At 40.3% G+C, this 19,232-nt stretch overlaps 1 protein-coding gene and 1 long non-coding RNA gene across 2 annotated transcripts in view; one reads left to right on the plus strand and one right to left on the minus strand.

The window, feature by feature from the left end:
• Window positions 1-6,670, minus strand: part of LOC138962134 (uncharacterized) — a 264,299-nt gene extending 257,629 nt beyond the window's left edge. The window contains exon 1 of the long non-coding RNA XR_011454407.1: window positions 6,449-6,670. This is a non-coding gene — a long non-coding RNA (uncharacterized lncRNA). The remainder of the gene's footprint in view (window positions 1-6,448) is intronic.
• LOC138962108 (glucose-6-phosphate isomerase-like) overlaps window positions 1-18,532 on the plus strand; it is a 29,253-nt gene extending 10,721 nt beyond the window's left edge. The window contains exons 7-16 of the mRNA XM_070333833.1: window positions 472-516; window positions 892-945; window positions 1,509-1,649; window positions 6,315-6,398; window positions 7,285-7,447; window positions 8,450-8,526; window positions 10,707-10,835; window positions 12,897-12,972; window positions 14,128-14,194; window positions 16,419-18,532. Of these exons, the coding sequence (XP_070189934.1) occupies window positions 472-516; window positions 892-945; window positions 1,509-1,649; window positions 6,315-6,398; window positions 7,285-7,447; window positions 8,450-8,526; window positions 10,707-10,835; window positions 12,897-12,972; window positions 14,128-14,194; window positions 16,419-16,542 (960 nt within the window). The 3' untranslated portion in view covers window positions 16,543-18,532. The remainder of the gene's footprint in view (window positions 1-471; window positions 517-891; window positions 946-1,508; window positions 1,650-6,314; window positions 6,399-7,284; window positions 7,448-8,449; window positions 8,527-10,706; window positions 10,836-12,896; window positions 12,973-14,127; window positions 14,195-16,418) is intronic.
• The last annotated feature ends 700 nt before the right edge of the window (window positions 18,533-19,232 follow it).

Below are 19,232 nucleotides of genomic sequence, written 5' to 3' on the forward strand. Positions count from 1 at the left end.
TTATTTAACACTTGTATGGCCTTATTAATGATTTCATTTATGTTAGTATTGCCGTTACTTTGTTATTGTTGAGAATCACACACCAAATACACTGTTACATGTTTGGGAGTTCGGATTTTGCCTGCGACTTAAAATTCAACTGCTGGTACATTGCAACTTAATTGCACCATTCTAAATTTGCAGAATTCATGACAACATTTTGTGTAACTGTAATTATATCTTGATATATGCTTGTATGATATTATGTTTCCACAATTTGTTTCAAATCTGAGTGGCTTCTATGCACATGAGAATGTTAAAGAAATAACTCTAAAAGTAAGTAAAAATTTGGCATTTTATCTAGGAGAATACAACTTTGTTGATAAGTCATTACATAAGAAACATGTTTTAATATTGACATTGGTAGAAAATGAATATTGTATCTTGTATGCATTTTCTTTCTATAAATCTTTTAATATTATTTTTTTGCAGGTTACTGCTGTCTCCAAGCATTTTGCAGCTTTGTCAACCAATGTGGTAAGTAGGATCAATTTCTCGTAGCTTCCTAAATTATCTTCCTCACCCACTCTCCCCTCCCCTCCCCTCCCCCCACCCCCTTTGTCACCTCCACCCCACCCTCGTAGCGCTCCCACTTTGCACAGCCATACCCACCACTTCTATTTACGCAAGAGTTCAAGTAATGATAACATTGATAAATTAACGTGGAATATTAAAAAAAAAGCAGAAAACTTAACTGAACGAGAGCTTTAAAGTGAAGTAAGCCTTTAATTACTAAACACATACTCCCTATTCACATGTTGTGTTTCCCATTATCTTTAACAACAATAAGTTTGGGAACATGTCATGTGTGACTGAATGAAAGTAATAATTAATATCCTGGCAATGTTGCAGCCCAAGGTGAAGGAGTTCGGAATTGACGAGAAGAACATGTTCGAGTTCTGGGATGTGAGTATGAACATTCGATCAGTTATCAGTGATTGCAAGCTAGGTTGTTGTTTCTTTAAGTAGAGCAGACTTGCAGTTACACACAATTCAAACTCTACGCTTTTCAAACAAGAATAGAAATGATTTTTATTGAAAACAAAAAAAGAAACCCACACAAAAAGAATGGTAAATGTGTGGAATGTTTAATCATTGACAAAATAAGTTCATGCTGTTTTAACATTTGATTTGGTCCAGAGTTATTAATACTCTGAATGAGAAGCAGTTTTGTTGTGAATTTTTTCTTGGAGTCATGCTAATGATACCAGGATACCATTAACTTAAGCATGAAGAACTGTAGAGATCAGAACAGGAGATTGGTATGTTAACTGATGCAGCAAAAGTGGAATCCCCAGACATATTTTTTAGAAAATCAGGTCTTAAAAAGGATGGAGTTTGAAAATGAAGGTAAATTTAAGGACTTTTTGAACAGAAGATCTGAAGAAAAAAACAAGATCTTAAAAGGAGGAAGTCTTTAATTGGGGGTGTTCCACGGTACTGACAGTGGGTTGTGGATAATTTTGCAGTGGGTGGGCGGTCGCTACTCCTTGTGGTCAGCCATCGGAATGTCCATCGCTCTCCACATCGGCATGGATAACTTTGAGGAGCTGCTGTCCGGAGCACACTTCATGGATCAACACTTCTGTTCAGCCCCCCTTGAGTCCAATGTATGCTAGCACCTTCCCTCTTCTAGGAAGTGTTGAAGGAACAGGGTATGGGCATTGAGGCTAGAAATGTTAAAGGAACAGGGTATGGGGATTGAGGCTAGAAGTGTTAAAGGAACAGGGTATGGGGATTGAGGCTAGAAATGTTAAAGGAACAGGGTATGGGGATTGAGGCTAGAAATGTTAAAGGAACAGGGAATGGGGATTGAGGCTAGAAATGTTAAAGGAACAGGGTATGGGGATTGAGGCTAGAAATGTTAAAGGAACAGGGTATGGGGATTGAGGCTAGAAATGTTAAAGGAACAGGGAATGGGGATTGAGGCTAGAAATGTTAAAGGAACAGGGTATGGGGATTGAGGCTAGAAATGTTAAAGGAACAGGGTATGGGGATTGAGGCTAGAAATGTTAAAGGAACAGGGTATGGGGATTGAGGCTAGAAGTGTTAAAGGAACAGGGTATGGGGATTGAGGCTAGAAATGTTAAAGGAACAGGGTATGGGGATTGAGGCTAGAAATGTTAAAGGAACAGGGTATGGGGATTGAGGCTAGAAATGTTAAAGGAACAGGGTATGGGGATTGAGGCTAGAAATGTTAAAGGAACAGGGTATGGGGATTGAGGCTAGAAATGTTAAAGGAACAGGGAATGGGGATTGAGGCTAGAAATGTTAAAGGAACAGGGTATGGGGATTGAGGCTAGAAATGTTAAAGGAACAGGGTATGGGGATTGATGCTAGAAATGTTAAAGGAACAGGGTATGGGGATTGAGGCTAGAAGTGTTAAAGGAACAGGGTATGGGGATTGAGGCTAGAAATGTTAAAGGAACAGGGTATGGGGATTGAGGCTAGAAATGTTAAAGGAACAGGGTATGGGGATTGAGGCTAGAAATGTTGAAGAAACAGGGTATGGGGATTGAGGCTAGAAATGTTAAAGGAACAGCAGCTGGGTATGGGGATTGAGGCTAGAAATGTTGAAGAAACAGTGTATGGGGATTGAGGCTAGAAGTGTTATACAACTTATAGGAACAGGGTATGGGGATTGAGGCTAGAAATGTTGAAGAAACAGGGTATTGGGATTGAGGCTAGAAATGTTAAAGAAACAGGGTATGGGGATTGAGGCTATAAGTGTTAAAGAAACAGGGTATGGGGATTAAGGCTAGAAGTGTTGAAGAAACAGGGTATGGGGATTGAGGCTATAAGTGTTGAAGAAACAGGGTATGGGGATTGAGGCTAGAAGTGTGAAAGGAACAGGGTATGGGGATTTAGGCTAGAAATGTTGAAGAAACAGGGTATGGGGATTGAGGCTAGAACTGTTAAAGGAACAGGGTATGAGGATTGAGGCTAGAAATGTTAAAGGAACAGGGTATGGGGATTGAGGCTAGAAGTTTTAAGGGAACAGGGTATAGGGATTGAGGCTAGAAATGTTAAAGGAACAGGGTATGGGGATTGATGCTAGAAGTGTTGAAGAAACAGGGTATGGGGATTGAGGCTAGAAGTGTTAAAGGAACAGGGTATGGGGATTGAGGCGAGAAATGTTGAAGAAACAGGGTATGGGGATTGAGGCTACAAAATGTTAAAGGAACAGGGTATGGGGATTGAGGCTAGAAATGTTAAAGGAACAGGGTATGGGGATTGAGGCTAGAAATGTTAAAGGAACAGGGTATGGGGATTGAGGCTAGAAATGTTAAAGGAACAGGGTTTGGGGATTGAGGCTAGAAATGTTAAAGGAACAGGGTATGGGGATTGAGGCTAGAACTGTTTAAGAAACAGGGTATGGGGATTGAGGCTAGAAATGTTGAAGAAACAGGGTATGGGGATTGAGGCTAGAAATGTTAAAGGAACAGGGTATGGGGATTGAGGCTAGAACTGTTTAAGAAACAGGGTATGGGGATTGAGGCTAGAAATGTTAAGGAACAGCAGCTGGGTATGGGGATTGAGGCTAGAAATGTTGAAGAAACAGGGTATGGGGATTAATAATAATAATAATAAGAAGAAGAAGAACATTTATATAGCGCTAAATCAAAAACTTTCGTTAAAAAGGCTTGCTCTAAGCGCTTGACATCTAAACTAAAACGTCATTCACACTCTTTGCAATGATGTACAAGAACTTCATGTCACACTCTTTCATTCAGTATAGCACCATTCACACAGTTGTTATTCTGTACAAGACAATAAGTTAGTCTAACATTTAGAATGTTCATAAGATTGAGGCTAGAAGTGTTAAAGGAACAGGGTATGGGGATTGAGGCTAGAAATGTTAAAGCAACAGGGTATGGGGATTGAGGCTAGAAGTGTTAAAGGAACAGGGTATGGGGATTGAGGCTAGAACTGTTTAAGAAACAGGGTATGGGGATTGAGGCTAGAAGTGTTAAAGGAACATGGTATGGGGATTGAGGCTAGAAGTATTAAAGGAACATGGTATGGGGATTGAGGCTAGAAATGTTAAAGGAACAGGGTATGGGGATTGAGGCTAGCAGTGTTAAAGGAACAGGATATGGGGATTGAGGCTAGAAATGTTAAAGGAACACGGTATGGGGATTGAGGCTAGAAGTGTTGAAGAAACAGGGTATGGGGATTGAGTCTAGAAGTATTAAAGGAACATGGTATGGGGATTGATGCTAGAAGTATTAAAGGAACATGGTATGGGGATTGATGCTAGAAATGTTAAAGGAACAGGGTATGGGGATTGAGGCTGGAAGTGTTAAAGGAACAGGGTATGGGGATTGAGGCTAGAAGTATTAAAGGAACATGGTATGGGGATTGATGCTAGAAATGTTAAAGGAACAGGGTATGGGGATTGAGGCTGGAAGTGTTAAAGGAACAGGGTATGGGGATTGAGGCTAGAAATGTTAAAGGAACAGGGTATGGGGATTGGGGCTAGAAGTGTTAAAGGAACAGGGTATGGGGATTGAGTCTAGAAATGTTAAAGGAACACGGTATGGGGATTGAGGCTAGAAATGTTAAACGAACAGGGTATGGGGATTGAGGCTAGAAGTGTTAAAGGAACACGGTATGGGGATTGGGGCTAGAAGTGTTAAAGGAACAGGATATGGGGATTGAGGCTAGAAGTGTTAAAGGAACAGGGTATGGGGATTGAGGCTAGAAATGTTGAAGAAACAGTTGAGAGGGTTAAGGTAAAGGAGTAGGCATCTTTGATGTTGCACTTCGTCCAAAAGCAAGACAGTATGTCATCATGGTTATAACAAATATATCGATACTCTGTTCTACTATGTCCATTGTTTGCGTTTTGTCTGTTCTTATTTATTAGCTGCTCTTTTTACATTTTGTCAAGTTTTGACTAAATGTTTTAACATAGAGGGGAAATCGAGACGAGGGTCGTGGTGTGTGTCTGTGTGCGTGTGTCTGTGTCTGTGTCTGTGTGTGTGTGTCTGTGTCTGTGTAGAGCGATTCAGACTAAACTACTGGACCGATCTTTATGAAATTTGACATGAGAGTTCCTGGGAATGATATCCCCGGACGTTTATTTCATTTTTTTCAGGGATGGGAATTGTCCGCCGTTTGGCGGATTTCCGCTTTTTTTTTTTAATTTTCCGCCGAAAAAAATCGCATTTCCGCTTTTTTTTCTCAGCAAAAAACAAATTTTTGTTTTTATTTTATTTTTTTTATTTTAAAAAAGTCGGATTTCCGCCGTTTTTTTTTAATTTTCGCAGTAGAAATTCCTCTTTTTTCGTATTTTAGTGCGAAATATGTAGTGTTTTACTTTTAGTGACAAACACCCCCCCCCCGGTCATCAAAAAATATTTCCTCTTTTTTTCTTAATTTTCAGCCGTTTTTACAATTTTTAATTCCCATGCCTGTTTTTTGATAAATACCTTTGATGACGTCATATCCGGCTTTTTGTAAAAGTTGAGGCGGCACTGTCACACCCTCATTTTTCAATCAAATAGATTTAAATTTTGGCAAAGCAATCTTTCACGAAGGCCAGACTTTGGTATTGCATTTCAGCTTGGTGGCTTAAAAACTAATGAATGAGTTTGGTCATTAAAAATCAAAAACTTGTAATTAAAATAATTTTTTTATTAAACGATCCAAAAACATCTTATTCTTCGTCATTTTCTGATTCCAAAAACATATACATATGTTATATTTGGATTATAAACAAGCTCTGAAAATTAAAAATATGAAAATTATGATTAAATTTAATTTTTGGAAATCGATTTAAAAACAATTTCATCTTATTCCTTGTCAGTCCCTGATTCCAAAAACATATAGATATGATATGTTTGGATTAAAAACAAACTCACTAAGCTAAAAAGAACAGAGATACAGAAAAGCGTGTTATCCTGCTCAGCACGACCACTACCGCACTATTCTGGCTTGTCGATTTCACTGCCTTTGCCACGAGCGGTGGACTGACGAAACTACGAGTGAAAAAAGCAGTGCGTTCAGTTTCATTCTGTGAGTTCGACAGCTTGACTAAATGTTGTTATTTTGCCTTACGCGACTTGTTCTTTCTTCTTTCTCACGTATTTAGTACATGTAAAAAAAAAAATATGTAAAAATAAATTTGAGAATTTAACTTTGAGTAACAAATTTTGTCAGAGACTAATTTAATTAGAAATGACAATGACCTGAATCAGTAACTGTCCTATTAGGTTATATTCCTTGTTCCTGACAGTTTACATTTTTGAATGTTTTCGTTTCCCGGACAGCTTCCAGTGATTCTTGCCCTGCTGGGTATCTGGTACCACAACTTCTTCAATGCCGAGTCCATTGCCCTGCTGCCCTACGATCAGGTCAGTCAAGATGCTGGCTTACCTTTGTCTCTACCTGATATGGTGGTAACCGGCACGGTTGGCCTAGTGGTAAGGCGTCCGCCCCGTGATCGGGAGGTCGTGGGTTCGAACCCCGGCCGGGTCATACCTAAGACTTTAAAATTGGCAATCTAGTGGTTGCTCCGTCTGGCGTCTGGCATTATGGGGTTAGTGCTAGGACTGGTTGGTCCGGTGTCAGAATAATGTGACTGGGTGAGACATGAAGCCTGTGCTGCGACTTCTGTCTTGTGTGTGGTGCATGTGTCAAAGCAGCACCGCCCTGATATGGCCCTTCGTGGTCGGCTGGGCGTTAAGCAAACAAACAAACAAACAAACATGATATGGTTGTTGATCTGTTTAATCTTGCTGTGTTGCTTCATTGATCTTCATGGATGAGATCTGAGGGGGTTACCGCCCTGGCAACAACAAAACATTCTGAAACATGGAACAAACTGATAAAGTAACTGTGAGAAAAGTGATGCCTGCTTTTCATGTGTTGCATCGTTATGCTGCATTCCGTATTCCTAACCAGTTTTCTTGGACTAGAAATTCAACACATCAGCTTATGCATGTATGCCGACACACACTGTCATATATATATATACACACACACACACACACACACACACACACACACACACACACACACACACACACACACACATATGCACATACATACACACTGTCATAGATACAGAAATGCACGCTCGCGCAGGCAGGCACGCATGCAAGCACACACATGCACACGCACACACACACACACACACACACACACACACACACACACACACACACACACACTCTCACTCTCTTTCTCTCTCTCTACTCATCTTTAAGTGTAAATGATGCCTGTTTATTTTCTTTGCAGTACATGCACAGATTCGCAGCCTACTTCCAGCAGGGGGACATGGAGAGCAACGGCAAGTACATCACGCGCAGTGGTAAGCGAGTGAACTACACCACAGGACCCATCGTGTGGGGAGAGCCTGGAACCAACGGCCAGCATGCCTTCTACCAGCTCATCCATCAAGGTAACGAAGGAATGAATGAATGCTTTATTGCTGCTCCCCCGAAAGCGGCATATGGCTGCTGGCTGAGATGGCAGGGTGAAAACGGTCATACATGTAAAAACCCACTCATGCAAAAACACGAATGTGTTTCCCAGAAGAGAACCTAATTAAACTGTTTGCTCTCTTTGCAGTGATGTTTGTAAAACAAATCTGACTGTATTTTACCTGAAACGTTTTTTTAAAAGAACTAAGAGTCACAGCGTTATCTATTGTTGGCACACCACACAACTAACCCTTACACTGGTGCAATGTTACACATGTTACATAGCCACTGGTGAACTAACAGAGAGAAACATAAAGAAAAACAGTCATATAGGTTTTCGCATCCATGGGAGGTAATTGGGACCGACCAAACAGACGGAGCCAGTAGCGCGACATATGTCGTGACAACCAGGTGACAGTATACGTAAAGTAGCGCGACAACCAGCCTAAGGGTTAAATGTTGAAGACAACCTCCATGTTCTTGAATATTATTGCAGTGCTGTGATTGTTTCACTGAACTACATACTGAGTTAAGGTGCTGATGAGCATGAAAACACGAGTGTACGTGGGAGTTTCAGCCCATGAACGCAGAAGAAGAAGAATAAGAGCTAGCTTAACTGCTGAGGTAAACAAACAAAAATGACGAAGAAAGAGAGAAAGAAAAACTGTGTTCACACGGATCAAAATGTTAATAATAGATTTGTAGGATTTGTCAGCCGGGTCGGGTCAATGAATGCTGAAACTGTTTTTACATTTTTAAATTGTTGCTCATTTACAAGAGTGGTGACGGGGAGGGGGGGGGGGGGAGGGGGTAGTGCATAGTTTTGCTGTGTCGTTGGGACAGGAAGAAAAATATGTAAAAGCTTCTTTGAGTCAACTTTGTATGTGTAGACCTGACTTGAACATGAACAAACTCAGCAGACTATTGGCAACAAAGCAGAGAAAGATGACACAATGCACAATCATGTTTTCTTTTCACAGGCACACGCTTGATCCCCTGTGATTTCCTGCTGCCTGTGGAGACACACAACCCTGTGCAGGCAGGACTTCACCATGAGGTCTGTAGAGCATCACCTGCACTTTTACCTGCATCATCCTCATTACTGTCAATGTGTTACTGGCGTAGAGTTCAAGGTGTTTTGGGGTTTTTAAAATTTTATTATTTTTGTTATTCAAAATCTTGTTGAGCTAGCTACAGTCGAACTCGCTTAAGACGAATCACTGGGGATCGGAAAAAAAGTTCGTCTTAACCAAAATTCGTATTAAGAAAATTGATTGATTTTTTTTTTTATTTTTTTTTTAAGTCTTGTACATTTTATGGTGTTTCAATGTTTCTTTCGCAACTTTCATGCTGCTTCACGTTTAGACAATAAAGTGACATATTCAGTTACATGTTCATGTGTGTCTCATGTTGAGTGATGATTGTTGAGTTTGAGTGAGAGTGAGCACACAGATGTTTCATCCAGTTGTTACGTTTTTGGTCACACACACGCACACACTGACACTGTCCACATTCGCGGTGTTCCTATCATTTGTCCGGAATCACTTACCTTGGCGACGGGTAGCAAACCTTGGCCAATTTAGTTTTTTTTTTTTTTTGCAACATGATGTTCAAATCCAAATCGAAAGCACTGACTGACTGATAAACTATCGCGAACCGGCGAACGCAAACGTTGAGAGTGTGGTTTCCCTTGTCCAAGGGAAACCACTCTGGCATCTATATTTTTTGGCAATGGCTTCCGTTCTAAACATTTATGTTTCGTTTTTGGTATTCGCGAAGAAAATAAACGTCAGTCAGTCATTCATGTTCAGTGTCTGAGCTATCAATCACTTTGATTCTAAATTTGAAATTGTTTTGTGAGTACAGTGTAATCAGTTTAACTTTATTCAGTGATCGGTTGAGCAATGGTTCAAGCAGTCGACGCAAGGGAAGACTTTGACACATGTATTCAAACTTCTCAAATTCCCATGATATGTCGATCTCGGGACGAGTTTAAAGATTTCGTCATAAGCGTGAGTAAATTACAGACATTATGCATGCTTGGGAATCCAAAAAGTGCTCGTTATAAGCATAAATTCGTTATAAAGAATTCGTTTTAAGCATTTTTTTTAAGCATGAAGAAAGAGGTATTCAGTTGGGAACTTAAAACTAATACGTTATAAGTCAAAATTCGTAACTAGCGTGTTCGTTTTAAGTGGGTTCGACTGTATGCCACTGCTGCCTGTGGAGATGCACATTCAAACTTCAAAGTAGATATGCGGACAGGGACGCATGAAAAAGTCTTAAAGTGACCCATGACTGCCTGGTAATACCGACATTCTGTGTTTTAATCATAACATTGCTTCAAGGCTCACAGTTAACTTAAGTCAGAGTTTTAGGTTTGAAGTCCTTACCAATTACGAGAAATAATTAATTCTTTATAAAGTTTATTGCTATGTTTAGCAACAGTTCTCCAGGACTTGGGCTATTTTTAGACCGTCAACACAGACAGTACAGCTTCGTCAATCCCCGCGTGAAGGAAATCGCTCACCTTCCACGTGCAAAACGTAGTGATATTGACACGCCAGATTAGCGCGGTAGCGTATTGTGCTAAGCAGGAAAGCTCGCTTTTCTGTATTCTTGTTAACTTTGCAAAAAGCCAAAAGTGGATTTTATTCGAAAGTGAAAATTCTCATGTGTGTCCAAGAAAACATTTGGGGAAATAAGAAGTACTATGCAGTCCCATTTCCCTACACTGCAAGATGGCCTTCTTGTGGGTGAGCTGAGGTAACTCTTACAGTTACTGCACTTGTTACCCATATTCAAACCAATATTCAGACCAGTGCCTGTCTCAGACCTTCTTGCTATACAGTCGGGCGGGATATAGCTCAGTCGGTATCGGCGCTGACTTTCTGACTTCAAAACCTGTTGCCGCTATCAGCGTGGGTTGGATCCCTACATTCGGCAAGGGATTTATTTCCCAGAGTCAACTTTGTGCAGACTCTCCTCGGTGTCAAAACACCCCTGTGTGCTCGCATGCGTATGATACAGATCCCAAGCTCACAGCAAAAGTCTCAGGGCTCGGAAACATGAATACGCGCATGCAGGAAAAAAATATATAGTGGGTACCGCCGTACTGTGTGGCAGCTCGCTTTCCTTAGTGAAAAAGCAGCTTGAATTTCCATGGGGGTAACCTCACAGGACTATATGAATCTTATCATTATCCTTGTACAGCTTTCAACATTGTGCTTGTTCCAGATCCTGGCAGCCAACTTCCTGGCGCAGACAGAGGCCCTGATGTTGGGCAAGAGCATGGACGTGGCAGAGAGGGAGTTGAGGAATTCAGGAATGTCCGATGACCAGGTTCATCACATCCTGCCCCACAAGGTGAGATTGGCAGCCGACCCGTGTGTCTTAGAAATACAGTAGCAGATTAGGCAGTTGTTTAGACGGAACATACCTGTGATTTTGTTTTGGTGTACAGTGAGTGGAACCTGTGATGTGAGGCCCCTTCCATGACAAGCCTCCTCCCGATAAAGGACAGCTTCTGTTGGCCCTTTGTCAATAGTTTATGAAAGAACAGGGGAACCCCCCCCCCCCCCTTTCAATACCCCCAAATTTAAGACTCGCTTTTGGGACCCTGTTGGCTCACGTAAGTGTAGCCTATGCGATCGTAACTTTGTCTGTCTGTGCGTGCGTGTGTGTGTGTGTGTGTGTGCGTGCGTGCGTGTGTATGTCTGTGGTAGAAACTTTAACATTTCGTCATTTGAAGACGTCACATTATGGCGTAAGAGGGTTAGACGTCACGCGAAGGAATTACTGAAAGTCTCGGTCATTGTTATTTTGAGCGGGCCGAGACTAGTTGGCAGTCGTGTCCCTGTAAGTAGGCTACATGCAGACAGACAGATCTAGATCTAGTGTCTCGCTTTCTTGCACAGTGTCACCTATGCTTACTGTGTGTGTGTGTGTATCTGTGACGGAGTGATTGAGTTTGTGCTACTGTTTGTCTATTTCTTACGTGAGCCTTACAAGATACAAGATATTTATTCACCAATTTTGCAAAAGGATTTCATCTTGGCACGGCACGGTAAAAATAAAATAAAAACCAACCAGACACATATGCAGACACACATCACCATGCATGCATACATACGTACATTACACTGTCATGCACACACAGACACAACTCACACACACACACACACACACACACACACACACACACACACACAAACACACACACACACACACACACACACACACACACAATTATTTACATTCTCATTGCTTCGCCTCTTGTTTTTGAAAATGTTCTGTTCAAATCCTCTGTACATTTACCCCCATGTTAAAGGCTGACATAGTCCTATTTAATAATTTTAATTACTTCCAGGGCTTTTCCCATCGTTGCGGGGATGTATAAATTAAGCTTCCTGCAAAGTTTTAGGTTTGAAGTCCTTACCAATTACGAGAAATAATTATTCTTTATAAAGTTTATTGCTATGTTTAGCAACAGTTCTCCAGGACTTGGGCTATTTTTAGACCGTCAACACAGACAGTACAGCTTCGTCAATCCCCGCGTGAAGGAAATCGCTCACCTTCCACGTGCAAAACGTAGTGATATTGACACGCCAGATTAGCGCGGTAGCGTATTGTGCTAAGCAGGAAAGCTCGCTTTTCTGTATTCTTGTTAACTTTGCAATTTCCGGAAAACATCCACTTTCACTTTGAGACTGTTCTGTTTACATTCGACACTATCAACACCACTTTGCAATACTGAAATAATTTTTTCTGTGTTCGAAAGCTACAGCCAATCGTTATCATATCCCCTTAGGTACAGTTTTATAACATTATTGGCACATGTAAACAATAGGAATTAATTAATGAACGCTACGAAAAGGGCAGCCTTTCAGACTCCCTCCTTTTTAAGACCTGATTTTTTTAGTTTAATTTATGGCGGTCTTAAAAGGGGCGTTGCACTTGTATACCTGTGATGACTATAAGGCTGTCTGCAATGTTGGGGCACTTTCAGCTGGTCCCGAGGGTGTCTTTTCATGGCAGGTACCACTGTATTTGCTGCAAGTGATGTATGCTGTGAGGAGCACAAACTGCCGCAGTATATATTTCAGAACAGGCCATTCAAAATTCTTTTGAGAAATGCACATTATCTGCGCTAAAACTTATAGTAGTGTTTCCTGTTGGAAAGTAAAACTAGCCTTAAATGTACGTCAAGATGATTTGGGTAATAGTCCCTCTAGTACGAAGCCGTCAGAAAACTTTGACAACGGAATTAGTACATGTATGTATTTTAGATTTTCTCTGATTTTGTTTTCCTCACTTGCGAGTGATAGCGAGGCAGTATTATATGGGAGTTGTGGATGCCTAATGGTATGATGATTAAGGTGTCGACTACTGATGTACTGGTCTTTATGTGGTGTTGTTTATCTTCAGGTGTTTGAAGGCAACCGCCCCAGCAATTCCATCGTCTTCCAGAAACTGACGCCGTTCATGTTGGGAACATTGATTGGTCAGTATTTTTTGAGTCACTTGAGAAAAAGTGACTCTATGTAATCGGTCAGTGTTAGTCTGTCCGGCCGGCCGTCCGGCCGGCCATCCGTAGACACCACCTTAACGTTGGACTTTTCTCGGAAACTATCAAAGCGATCGGGCTCATATTTTGTTTAGTCGTGACCTCCAATGACCTCTACACTTTAACGATGGTTTTGTTGACCTTTGACCTTTTTCAAGGTCACAGGTCAGCGTCAAAGGAAAAATTAGACATTTTATATCTTTTCTCGGAAACTATCAAAGCGATCGGGCTCATATTTTGTTTAGTCGTGACCTCCAATGACCTCTACACTTTAACGATGGTTTCGTTGACCTTTGACCTTTTTCAAGGTCACAGGTCAGCGTCAAAGGAAAAATTAGACATTTTATATCTTTGACAAAGTTCATCGGATGTGATTGAAACTTTGTAGGATTATTCTTTACATCAAAGTATTTACATCTGTAGCCTTTTACGAACGTTATCAGAAAAACAAGGGAGATAACTAGCCTTTTCTGTTCGGCAACACACAACTTAACGTTGGGCTTTTCTCGGAAACTATAAAAGTGACCGGGCTCAAATTTTATGTGAACGTGACTCATTGTGTTGTGAATAGCAATTTCTTCCTGTCCATCTGATGCCTCATATAATATTCAGAACTGCGAAAGTGACTCGATCGAGCGTTTGCTCTTCTTGTTTCTTTTAATGTCTGATTTGTGTTCCCCACTCAGATGTCTTTTGAAGAGTTGTCTAGTATGATTGGTCAGTTACTAGCGTACTTTATATCCCAGGGTTATCATTCTCTCAGTGTTGTTTAGTTAGCTCCTTGTCTCCCAGGTACGGATATATCCGTACCCACTCATATGGCTCTATCTGACCAGGTAGGAATATATTCGCTCAGACTGTTAGCTTCAGTCGCTTCCTGTATCGTCGATCTATTGCCTGCATTCCAGCGTGTTGATACCCAGTTGCTACACAGCTACTACATTTCTGAGTGACCTGCTGCAGCACAGGTGGTCTCGACTTAAAAAAAATGGGTCAACATAGGTGGGGTAGAAAGTGTTAACCGGTAACTGGTGGCTAATGAGTAGTAATGCGTTTGTAAACTTTTAATCACTGTGTGTTATCTGTTGACAGCGATGTACGAACACAAGATCCACGTCCAAGGTGTAATGTGGGACATCAACTCCTATGATCAGTGGGGGTGAGTACAGCAGCCTTAAAACCGGACCTCTCTCTTCACTAATGTGTTTTCCAGAAGAAAACCTAACTGTTTGCTCTCCTTGCGGTGATGTCTGTAAAACAAATCTGACTGTATTTTACCTGTAACGTTTTTTGAAAAGAACTAAGAGTCACGGTGTCACGAACTGAAAACTCTGCCTGAACAATCCCTCTCAATGCGCATGCGCGAATATGGGGAGATTAATCAGGTCAAGAACAACCTAACCGGTAACCCTAACCCAAACCCTAATCCTAACCCTAACCCATGGTTTGTTCATGTCAAAGGGTCGCATTTTTTAAGTCCAAGATTGGCGCATGCGCATTGACAGCATTAAGAGGGATTGTTCAGCAGAGTTTTCAGTTCGTGACAACGGCGTTATCTATTGTTGGCACACCACACAATAAAATGTTGAAGACAACCTCCATGTTCTTGAAAATTATTGCAGTGCTGTGATTGTTTCACTGAACTACATACTGAGTTAAGGTGCTGATGAACATGAAAATCCTGCATTGCTGTGATTGTTTCACTGAACTACATACTGAGTTAAGGTGCTGATGAACATGAAAATCCTGCATTGCATTTTTGACTTAAATTTTACAGAGTACATGGCTGAGGGGTTAGGGAATGGGGGTGTTATCATGTGTTATTCATGGTACTGCTTCCATGATGTATGTTTAAAGTAGAACGTAGGACTCTCAACAGTGAACTAAGAAACAAGCAGATGACAGTTTGAGTTGGATAGTCCAAACTCTTCTTCTTCCTCATTCGCTACCCACATTTTTATCTCTCCCCATTGTAACTTTCCTCTCTCTCCATCATAACTCTTTATCTTTGTCCATCACAATTCTTTCCTTTCTCCGTTGCAAATCTCATCTTTCTCCATCGTAACTCTTTATCTTTCTCCATCGCAACTCTTGATCTTTCTCCATTGCAACTCTTATCTTTCTCCATCGCAACTCTTCATATTTCTCCATCAAATCTCTTTATCTTTCTCCATTGCAACTGACTTTATCTTAATTTCTCCATCATAACTCTATATTTCTCCATCACAACTCTTATTTTTCTCCATCATAACTTTTTATCCATTGCACCTATCTTTCTCAATTGCAACTCTTATCTTTCTCCATGGCAACTCTTATTTTTCTCCATCATAACTTTTTATCCATTGCACCTATCTTTCTCAATTGCAACTCTTATCTTTCTCCATCGCAACCTTTACCTGTCTCCATCACAACTCTCTTTCTCCATCGAAATTCTTATATGTCTCCATCGCAACTCTTATCTGTCTCCATCACAACTCTTATCTTTCTCCATTGCAACAATCTTTCTCCATCCTAACTCTTTTTACATTTAGTCAAGTTTTGACTAAATGTTTTAAAATAGAGGGGGAATCGAAACGAGGGTCGTGGTGTGTGTGTGTGTGTGTCTGTGCGTGTGTGTGTGTAGAGCGATTCAGACCAAACTACTGGACCGATCTTTATGAAATTTTACATGAGAGTTCCTGGGAATGATATCCCCAGACATTTTTTTATTTTTTTCGATAAATACCTTTGATGACGTCATATCCAGCTTTTTGTAAAAGTTGAGGCGGCACTGTCACACCCTCATTTTTCAATCAAATTGATTGAAATTTTGGCCAAGCAATCTTCGACGAAGGCCGGACTTCGGTATTGCATTTCAGCTTGGTGGCTTAAAATTGACTTTGGTCATTAAAAATCTGAAAATTGTAAAAAAAAAAATTTTTTTATAAAACGATCCAAATTTACGTTCATTGTATTCTTCATCATTTACTGATTCCAAAAACATATAAATATGTTATATTTGGATTAAAAACAAGCTCTGAAAATTAAAAATATAAAAATTATGATCAAAATTAAATTTTCGAAATCAATTTAAAAACACTTTCATCTTATTCCTTGTCGGTTCCTGATTCCAAAAACATATTGATATGATATGTTTGGATTAAAAACACGCTCAGAAAGTTAAAACGAAGAGAGGTACAGAAAAGCGTGCTATCCTTCTCAGCGCAACTACTACCCCGCTCTTCTTGTCAATTTCACTGCCTTTGCCATGAGCGGTGGACTGACGATGCTACGAGTATACGGTCTTGCTGAAAAATTGCATTGCGTTCTGTTTCATTCTGTGAGTTCGACAGCTTGACTAAATGTTGTATTTTCGCCTTACGCGACTTGTTTTTTTGCTGCAGGGTGGAGCTGGGCAAACAGCTGGCCAAGGTGATTCAGCCTGAATTGAAAGATCCAGTGCCTGTCAACTCGCATGATGCTTCCACCAATGGTCTCATCAACTTCATCAAGTCGCACCGCAAGTGACCTGCATCTCGTCTCTGACTTCTCGCTCACACCCTTGGCTAGGAGGCGATCCTGAATTGAGCAGACGATGGGGAGTTTGTAATTTATTGATAGGAAATTGTAAGAAAATTCATTGCTTGGGGTTGTTGGGATAGCTGACCCATTGAAAGTAGTTGATGTTACTTGTACATTTACGTAACAAAATTACAGAAATTATAAAGAACATTGTGTTCCCACTTTCCACCCCGATCTTTCTTATACCCTTTGTTACTATTGTGCTTGTCCACAAACGAAGATACTGTAAGCTGAATTACAGTCTTCAAGAAAAGCGTATCGATTGGGATATGTAACCATGTAACTGAAGTTTCGGTGGTTTGACAAAAATGTCCCAGCTAGTCCCACCTGATGAGCATTGAATTAAAGCTGTTTTGATGACAGAACTGTCTGAACAATCAGTATGCTGGTGGCATACAAGAGGGAATGCATTTGGTTGCATTTTAACATCTATTTCTGCTGCTGGTCTTACACAAAGTGTACATGATGCAGTACAGTTTGCTAGTTTTGTTGCCTAAGTGTTTGGTGGTAATATTAATAACAGCTGATCAACTTCTTAATGTGAGGAAAAACAATCTTGTGCAACTGTTTCACTGAAAAGAACATTTATTCACAGAGATTACGCATGTAATGAAAAATGTTTTCTCACACGTACGTTCACACACACACTCTCTGTCTCTCTCTGTGTTACTCTCTCATACATACATACACACACACACACACACACACACACACACACACACACACACACACACACACACACACACACACACAAGCATGCACACAGGGGGCTTATTAATTTATCTTTGTTGTACAGGAAGTAGTGGAGATGAGCATACAATAGTCAATCATTTTGGTGGCTGTATCGAGCATACAATAGTCCCCAAAGTCTTTTTTGTGGCTGTATCGAGCATACAATAGTCCCCAAAGTCTTTTTTGTGGCTGTATTGAGCATACAAGTCAATCATTTTGGTGGCTGTATCGAGCATACAATAGTCAATCATTTTGGTGGCTGTATCAAGCATACAATAGTCAATCATTTTGGTGGCTGTATCGAGCATACAATAGTCCCCAAAGTCTTTTTTGTGGCTGTATCGAGCATACAATAGTCAATCATTTTGGTGGCTGTATCAAGCATACAATAGTCCCCAAAGTCTTTTTTGTGGCTGTATCGAGCATACAAGTCAATCATTTTGGTAGTTGTATCAGCTTTTTGTTCTGATATTAGAATTGCATGAAATGTTTATCTCTGATTTAGATGACTCCATTAACTTACAAAAACCACACATACTGAATAAGGACACAGTGTTTGCAGCAAATGATGAGGGAAGTTTACATGTACATGTACAGCTGTGCTATTTCATTTCAACCACACTTGCAACTTTCCTGAGAACCACAGTATCAAGAACATTATCTGCATGGCTTCACATTGTGAAGTTGTGCAAGGTTTATGCTACATTTTTGTGGCATCAAGTCATGCAAGTATACCCCAATTTTTCTTTAAAAAAAAAAGGACGAGAGGAGTTTGTTTGCACAATACCCCCATGCCTGTTGTTAATTAAAAATTCACTTCAAACTGTCCTGATGATCATTACTAAAAACAGGAGTTAAGGTGTTCATGTAGTTTGTGCACGGCTGTGATTTATTGTGCAAGGCTGTGATTTTTTTGCCCAAGAATGGCTGCCTTTTCTTTTTTTCTGCGTTTGTTTTTTGCTTGCTGCATAGCCTTGCTGTGTGGTTTGGGTGCATTTTAGGTATATAGGAAGCCTGTTACAAAATGTCCAGTCTTTTTGATATCTTCCGATTTGTTATTTGGATTTAGAATTTGCTGCCATAAAGATCTTATTAAAGTTTGTTTGTGATGCAGCCGTCTTTAACCTTAATCCTTTTACCTCCCTTGGTTTACACATGAAGTGCATATGACAGGGCATCATATTAAAGATATGTTCAACAAATATTTCATGCTCAATATATTTGCTCGTGTGAGAGTTGTTTTCAAATGTAGATGAGACTTTACAAATGATATAAACAATATTGCATTTCACATCTATTTATTTTCAAAGTGAGAACAAGAAATGTTTTGCCTGTGAAAAAAGAAACAACAATTCAACTGCAGCAGTAAAAAAACTCAACATCTATGATGATGAAATGTGTTCAGGAATATTTACAGTTGCATCAGAGAAAATAACATTAATTCATAATCATTTAATAAAATAACAAAATTTTAATGCTGGTATGCTTACTATTGAGGTCTAACGAACGACGTCTCACAACGTGCGTGGTCGTCCTTGGCAGTCAAGAAAGCCGCCGCGATCATTGCGCAGACGACACTTCTAGACCGCCAATATTTTTTGTGCGCATCACGTGCTCCACATAAATCGGCCGGAAACGAAGCAATTGGGAAACCTGATGTTAAAATTAAGCACACATATGCTCATACTCTCGCTGAAACATTCAAACTTTGCTCATTTGATCTTTATGCTCTTGTGACAATCAATGCTTCAAATAACAAATGACAAGAAATGTGATCAACAATCAATTGCTGGTTTTGCAAACACATACACACCACACATGTGTGCGCACACAAACATACACACACACGCTGTAATTGACTTGGTGCTAAGAAAATGGAACATAAAAATGGCACATTACAAGAT

This window comes from Littorina saxatilis, linkage group LG1 (assembly GCF_037325665.1).
Source record: "Littorina saxatilis isolate snail1 linkage group LG1, US_GU_Lsax_2.0, whole genome shotgun sequence".
In the NCBI taxonomy this organism is placed as follows: domain Eukaryota; kingdom Metazoa; phylum Mollusca; class Gastropoda; order Littorinimorpha; family Littorinidae; genus Littorina; species Littorina saxatilis.